General features: G+C 41.3%; 1 protein-coding gene across 6 annotated transcripts in view; it reads right to left on the bottom strand.

Annotated features, from left to right (window-relative positions):
• Positions 1 to 3,349: 3,349 nt before the first annotated feature.
• The window catches only part of GSPT1 (G1 to S phase transition 1), a 40,345-nt gene continuing 35,463 nt past the window's right edge, over positions 3,350 to 8,231 (bottom strand). For 5 of the 6 annotated variants that reach the window (XM_038540338.1, XM_038540336.1, XM_038540334.1 and 2 more), the window contains exon 15: positions 8,008 to 8,060. In XM_038540338.1, coding sequence (XP_038396266.1) covers positions 8,008 to 8,060 — 53 coding nt within the window. Of the gene's footprint in view, positions 8,061 to 8,231 lie in introns of all 6 variants that reach the window. The other variant, XM_038540333.1, reaches the window with a different exon arrangement.

The raw sequence follows: 8,231 nt of genomic DNA, 5'->3' as shown, positions 1-8,231 counted from the left end.
AGGAGGAAGGAATGGGTTGGAAAGAGTGGAAGTTTTTGGGGTGGTGGGAATACTCTGTTTTGACGTGGGTGTTTACATAATTGCACACATTCGACATTTATTGGAAGCTCAAGTTGTGTGCATTTCACTGTATGTAAACTTTGCCTTAATAAAAACCCTCCTTTTGTACACAAGTTCTGTCTGCTGGAACTTCTTTACAAATAGTAATTATTTTTAAGAATCTAATTCTTTCAAAATCTCTTGATCCTAAAAATGTAGTGTATTTGCCAGGGAAATAACATAACTGGTGATGGAGATTGCTTTTGTTCTAAGTAACCTGTGAAGTCTATAAGCAGTCACAAAGTGCTTGAGTACTGTGTCCTCATCCCATTAAAAGGGGTGAAATCACCAGAGTAAATCTCAGTCCAAATATAATCACACGATAAAGAATGCAGAACAAGTTAAATAGGTAATTTTCCCGTGATTTCCTCTCTAGCTGTTTTACCAGTAGACTTAGATGACCAATAGACTCTTAAACCACAGAGTAGAACTTTTTTTGGTAAAAAAGCCTTAAAATTAAAATTCCTATAAATCCTTAAATTTTTAAACTATTTTTACTGCTTGCTTTTATATTTGGGCACGATCATTTCCCTGAAACAAAATGTTAAAGAACTCAAAGTGGGATAGGTTAAGAAAATGTGCAGCTAACATTAAATGTGACCCAGTACACATGGAGAGGGAAGAGGTTTTGCTTATTTAAAAATTATTTTATGTATTTGAGACAGAACATGAGGAGGGAGAGGGAGAGTGAAAAAAAGCAGACGCCCCACTGAACAGGGAGCCTGACTCGGGGACCTGAGCTGAAGGCAGACACATAACTGACTGAGCCACCCAGGTGCCCCTAACTAGTTTTTAATAGAAGGATCATATAAAAAAATCTTGATGGGGCGCCTGGCTGGCTCAGTCGGTAGAGCATGCACCTCAATCTCAGGATCATGAGTTCAACCCCACGCTGGGCATGGAGCCCACTTAAAAAATGGGCTTCTAAGAAAAAATAGTAATTGAATAACAAAAAGCACACTTGTCAGCTACAAGATTTTTGTCTCCTTGTTTTAACTAATATATTTCTAGCAGAAAACAGGAAAATATTTCATGCAAGGAATTTGGGCACACAGCCTTCAGAATTTAAAGCAGATACATAATCACAGTAACAAAAATTCCACTTTTAAGACTGAATTTGGAAGGTGAATATAAGGAAACAAAAATGTTTGCCACTGCAGTACATTACTGAAAATTCTTCATATATCTAAATGGCCTTAAATGGCCAGAGACTTAAAATAGATAACCTCATCACTAAAGAGGCTAAATATATATTTTCTGGGACCTGTTTTTTCCCCATGGTCAAAAAGACCAGTGTTTTTTTCCTGAAAGTCTTTTTAAATGAAAATACTGTAACTTGGTCATCATTTATTCTACTAGATAGGGTCTGTAGTTCTTCACTACAGAGCTACCGTGTCCGAGGTACTGATGCTGGTTTTCTGCTTTATTATGCATTGATTGGAAGAATGCGAGTCTCTGAAACTGCTTCCAAGGGCCGTGATGCGTGAGATCCCCTGGTCCGTCTACCCACCGCAGTACAGTGCCTACATGTGGCTCATGTCCCGGCACGCTTAGAGCACAGGGTTGATGGGCAGGGCTGGAGACCTAGTCACTGAAGAGTAGAAGAGTGTGGTTAACTACTGTGGTTAATCAGAACCACTTGTGAACTCTTGTAAAACGGACTCCCTCTGGGCAGCCCCGGTGGCTCAGCGGTTTAGGGCAGCCTTAAGCTCGGGGCGTGATCCTGGAGGCCCGGGATCGAGTTCCGCATTGGGCTCCCTGCATGGAGCCTGCTTCTCCCTTTGCCTGTGTCTCTGCCTCTCTGTGTCTCTGATGAATAAATAGAATCTTAAAAAAATGGACTCCCTCCCTCCTGTTAACTAGCTGACAAGTTGTGAGCCAAGACTCCAGTGAATGTCAAACACCTCTACCACAGACACGATCAAAACCTTGAAGTGATTCCTTTCACCTAGGATGGTTTATGCAAGAACTCATACGAACTCATGCAATAAAAGGACGCAGGATTATACTGCTGTCAGCCCACCTACAGTGTATATGGCCTGTTTACCATTTCTGGTTTGTTTGGTTTTTTTTGAAGATTTTGTTTATTTATTCATGAGAAACAGAGAGAGAGGCAGAGGGAGAAGCAGGCTCCATGCAGGGAGCCCGACGTGGGACTCGATCCCGGTCTTCAGGATCATGCCCTGGGCCGAAGGCAGGCACCAAAATGCTGAGCCACCCGGGCTGCCCCTCCCTACTATTCATTTCTTGTCCTTAAGTATTTGGCTTCTTGATCACTATTAAAAATCCTGAATATAGGGGCACCTGGGTGGCTCAGGGCGGGATCCTAGGATCGAGTCCCTCATCAGGCTCCCGCAGGCAGCCTGCTTCTCCCTCTGCCTGTGTCTCATGAATAAACAAATAAATCTTTAAAAGGAAAACCCTGAATAGAGAGAGTAGTACTTGAGACAGAATCACCAATGTCTCCCCAACTCTGTTCACATAAAGCCACATACTGTGATACAGCTATTTTTTTTTTTAAGATTTTACTTCTATTAGGGCACCCCTGTGATACAGCTATTAAGCACCTCTCACCTGTTTGGTGTTTTTTTTTTTTTAAACTTTTTTTAAAGATTTTAAAATTTTTTATCTACTTATTCATGAGAGACACACACACACAGAGAGAGAGAGGCAGAGACACAGGCAGAGGGAGTCCCCTGACTTGGGACTTGATCCCGGGACTCCAGGATCAGGCCCCGGGCTGAAGGCGGCACTAAACTGCTAGAGCCACCGGGGCTGCCCTGTGTGGTGGTTGTTAAGACTCAGTCACCTACAGGGCCCCTGGAAGTTGTCAGTTAAGCCTCTGACCGTTGGTTTTGGCTCAAGTTGTGATCTCAGGGTCTTGAGATGGAGCCCCGCATGGGGCGACAAGTTCAGTGAGTTTACTCTTCTGCCTCCCTCTCCCCTGCATCTGCTCTATCAAATAAATCTTAAAAAAAAAAAACCAAAAAAACAAAAAAAAAAACAAGCAAGCAAGCTCACATAAGACTGTACAAAGCTTTGCATACCATGTGCAGGGAGACCACGCATTTGTCAGTCCCTCACGTGATCCGGCTCATTAGATCCCTCCAGATCCACTGGGAGATGGTGCTGGTACCTGACCCAGCAGGAACCCAGCTGGTACCTGTTCCCAATCAGGAACTGAACAGAGGACCACTGAGGCCCTCGGGCATGATACAGTACAGGCGACTGTAAACAGACAGACAAGTCCTTCAAAAGGGAAGATGACAATTTTTATTGTTATTACAAAAGCAAGTTCTTTTAACTTCAGTCATGTGAATAATTGCAAGAGCGGCTAAGGGCTTCATCCTCACACAGGCACCAAGTCAGGCACAGTAGGTAGCTACAAATCATAAGAAAAAGGTTTCTTGACCTTGGATCCCCACAGTTCCTACCTAGTCTGCCATACTTTGGAATTAGGTTCAGAACCTCAGCAGAGCTACTCCCTTCCCTTGAATTCTCTGGGTTTTTTTGTTTAAAAAAAAAAAAAAAGAGCCTAGGTATTGACCTATGCTGTTCTAGTAAAAACTAGTCACTAAGTCCTGGCCTGAGAGAGATCCACATTTCCTTTAGAGCAGAACAAACTAGGTAACTAAGGTGAGTTGACTTCCGAGAGTGGCTCCCTGGGGAGTCCCTAAAGTAGACAGGCCCTCGGGGCTGACCTCGGTCACCTGAAGCACGAGGATGGTCACCGGAGGAGCGCAGGAGCTCAGCTCCAGCACACTCTTCCCGGGCGGCAGGAAAGGAGGTAGCAGGGACTCGGGCTGACATCTGGAGCGCTAAGCGAATGTGCCTGGCAGAGGGAAGCCTCAGGAAGCACAAAACATCATTCCACCTTTGCCGTCCACAAATCTGAGGTTTCCGTGTTAAGTTTTAAAGGGCACAGTGGCATGTGTGGTGAGGCAGAAAAGACGGTTCCCATTCTAGGGGCTGCTCGAGAAATCCCAATTTTCTGCCTAATCAGACATGGTGCCTACCTGCTTTTCCCTTATGTTGGAGAACGTCAAGGTTCTAATCTCCACTCCCACACCTCCGGGCCCTTAGAACATTCCCTAGTAAACAACTCAGCTAGCAGATTACTGTTTCAAGGAAGCATAAGATTAGAGGTATGTGAAAAGTGTATTTATTGAAGGGAAGACTCAGTATGTTCCAGGATCCTGAAAATCAAGACTATCCTAGAACCAAAACCATCACAAGTTGAACCAATCTATCCGACCTGAATTCTGGCAGTAAATTGGTTCAAATGGAATCCACTGAACTATCACGGGAAAAAAAAAACAAACAGTCCCTATTCCACTTACTAGGAAATCTAATATAACCAACTGACTGCTAAATTTAAACCTAGTAATAAGTCTTTTGAGTTGTGCATGTATAATTACATTTATTTCACAAGCTGCTGCCATGGCAAGATCTCTAAAGAAACAAAGCATGAATATATCAGATGGCATTTTGCTAGAATCACTGAAAAGTTAGCGGGAGGAAATAGAAGCCACGTTATCTGGAGACAGAAAATCGTCCCCTGAATCCTGCTGATTGCTGTCTACCTCGCGTGTGTCTGTGAGAGGATTAATGGCACGTTTACTCTGATAAGGTAGGCCAACACTGTACAGAACGTCGCGTCGTTCTCCAGGCCGCTGGAGTGCAATGACCACAATTTTCAAAAGTTTCCAAGGGTTCAGAGTCGCCTGATGTTTAGAGTTGTCGTAAAAACTATTTGCCCTTCGGCTACCTTACATCTGTCCCCAGAGCCACGAAGCCACCTTTCACGTGGTGGCGGCCTGTGAGGAAGTCCGTGCCAACGAGGAGAGAAGCTGAAGTGCTGCCCCATGGGACAGTCATCACAGACCTTGGGGTAGTGACAGCTGTGACTAAGTCTTCCTGAAGATGCCAGGGAGTTTAGCTGACTTTTTTTCAAGAGTTCGTCATGGAAGCAGTTTTTGACCATAGGTCCGCCTTTTTCTTGGGTTGCAAAACTGCATCTGATTGAAAGCATGACCCCACATCTCTGCAGCACTTGAGCTGAGAGGGTGCCAGGGACTGTCCGACTGCACCCCCTTGAAAGTCCATCCCACACTGAGAACGCAGTTCTTGTCGCTTAGGGAACTAGCAGGCAAGTACGAGTTCCCTCTTGTTACAGTGAACCACCTGTACTTTAACAATTTACAGAGTTTTTACATTCAGTTATCACATATTTCAAGACTTTCAGTTCCAAACAAAGAAATATACAAGGGCTTAAGTATTCAAGAACACTTTACTATTTGTCACTTAATTTCATGGCAATACATACTCAGTCCAACTCTTCTGGTTTGATTTTACATTGGTTTCCGCTGGATATAAGTCCTTTTTGCAAATTAAAAACAAGAAATAGATGCTGTATTTTCCCCTCTCCCACAGCAGTAAAGGTTTAAAGTGGCAATTACTTCAGATGTTCATTAATGATACCTTTATTCTCAATTCATTAATTTAAAAAACTATAAATAATCTAGCATGACAGTTGTATACAGAACATTAAAGTAAAAAGATGCAAAGAAAGTTGTGATTCTAAGTCTAGATTCTAAGATCTATGCTAAAGCTGGAGGAAGAAACGTTTGGGTCCATATTACCCTCATCTGCAGCCAGTCAGCCTACGTTTGCACTGTCAGCCACACCCACAGTCCATCAGCACAGGACCTTGCACTGCTCTCTGCAGAGGCCCAGCATCACATGCTGCCAGTTCACGCCAGACACTGAATTTCCTCATCCAGATCACCAGCCAGGGTGAACTAGGAGTTAAAATGCATCAATTCTGAGAATACTTCCTAAAGAACTTCCAAGCCCATATTTAACAGTGCGTTTTTTTTTTTTCATGATTAAGTAATCATTTGCACAAATGTGTAAAAGAATCCAATGAAATTTATATTTCATAATCTTTTCTATTTTAGAGCTAGACCCTTTACAGTTGGTATCCATGTCGTTTTGCTGGAGTCTTGGCAACATGCACATAATATTCTAAAATTGTAAATGTTTTAATAGCAAACAGAACTGGTTTTTAAAAATATGCTCGATTTAAAAATGGAAATCTATTTTTGGAAATAATTTCAACAACTCTTGAGCTTTTAAAGATTCATTAAAATCCAAGCAATTGCTATTTGTTCCTATTAACTTGGAAGTACAAAAAGAGTCATTATGTACTGATTAAAGCTCCCGTATTTCCCAGAAAAATAAAAGCCCAGAGATTTTGCTGACATAATAAAATTTAGCTAAATTTCATGCAATTTAATAGCCGTGAGTATAGTTATAGGAAGCTGTAGGACAATAACTTTGCTCTGTCCATAAGATATAGCACCATTCATGAAATGAATGGTAATTCTATAGTTAAGAGAACAGGATTAGATTGTTTTATGCTTTGTGACTGGAAACAGTCTGACTAGGCTTTTCTTTTCTGAGGGAAGGGACTTGTCATTAAATGTACAATTACAAAAGTATCTTATTTAGAGATAAACCACAGTCTAAAAGAGGCCGTCTTTGATACATGATATCCCTCAAAATCAAGGGGGGCCGTCCAATAAACCCAAAAAGTGGCTCTTCCATTTCCCACTCATTCTCATTAAAAATTTCAAAGTCCTGTCAGTTATAGTAGAAAGTCAGCCTTCAGTCTAAAAACCACAGCCATGCTCCATTGTGGTTCGTCCAAATAACAGTTTAGCAAATTTCAGCTTTAAGAAAACAGTCAATTTCAAGTAACTGAGAAAAACTTCGATACTGTGCTTGATTCTATACATCACTGTTAACTTTAGTCTGTGCAGATTTGGATGGTTCTAAATAGGTGTTCCTTTAGTGGCCGGATGAGATTTAGCTTTAAACCAGCAAGAATCATCCAGCCTTTAAAATTACTGATACAAATAGTAAAGGAGTAATTTGCAGAACTGGCACTTGCAATGGATAGTTTTCATACTAGATGCATGCAGCTCTTATAAATGCTAAAGGAGGCATTTCTGCCAGGTCTCAACATGCTTGCTTTATTGCAAATCCCACTAATTTAACACGGTAATGGAATTTTCTGTAGGGGTACTTTTGTTACATTTTACTAATAAAAATGACAGTACACTGTTCTTTTTTAAAACAGCCTACTGTGTTGAAGAAACCGTGTTGAATATAAATTGGCAGGAAACAGCTGGCAGACCTACTACTACAGCAGCGTCCCAGCGCCATACAGGTGTTTGATTGGACATATGCACTAACCACCAAAGGAAGGGGCCAAACTAACGCTTTCCTTTATACAAACTTGCACAGCGTTTGGAAATGCCTCATTTAAAGTAGTGGGGAGGGAAGAGTTTAGAAAAGTCCAAGTCATAAAATGTACTCAATTACTTGGTAAGTTAAAAAGCTAATGCAACAATGTTACATCCAGATAAAAAACGTTATTCAAAAGCAATTCAAATACCGAAAAGGATTTCAAATTGAATATTTTATTAACATGGTAGTTGTCTCTATAACATGTGCACACACTCGCACACTCAGAATGATCTGCCTGGGGGGAAAAAAAGACTAAGTATGCCTAAGGGGAAAATGAAAAATAAAAAAATTCCTGTAAGTTTTCATTATTGTAGGCAATTGTGTCCACATCACTTACAAAGCTATTGCCAAATCTGTCCAAGGAAGCAGAGTTTGGGAGGGGAAGGAAAAAAATTTGGGGGAAAATTCAACAGTGGCATAGCAGAGCTCTCAATATGAGAAAGCTGACATAATGTGGACTTTTGCTGTGGATTTTGTCTTTGCAAAATATGGGGAGAAGTTTGTCAATGGGCAGAAAATAAGAGAAGGCGGTGTGAAGTAGGCTTTTGCAGTCAATTTTCCTCACAGTATTGTGCAGGGTCATCAAGAAAATGCTTAGTCTTTCTCTGGAACCAGTTTCAGAACTTTCCCAATTGCAATGGTTTTACCTAGAAATGAAATTTAAAAAACAGAAACAAAAACCCTTTTCAGTAGTTAACAGCAAGGCTACATAAGGTATTCAAGCTTATTATTTTTTAAATCATAAAATTATTGTCCACAATGTAAATACTAATTAACTGGCTCTTCCACCAAAGTCATGATTTCTTAGTAGGTGTCTT

This window comes from Canis lupus, chromosome 6, assembly GCF_011100685.1.
Source record: "Canis lupus familiaris isolate Mischka breed German Shepherd chromosome 6, alternate assembly UU_Cfam_GSD_1.0, whole genome shotgun sequence".
NCBI lineage: Eukaryota > Metazoa > Chordata > Mammalia > Carnivora > Canidae > Canis > Canis lupus.
The sequence above is the reverse complement of the archived record's forward strand: the minus strand, read 5'-3'. Positions and strand labels throughout refer to the sequence as shown.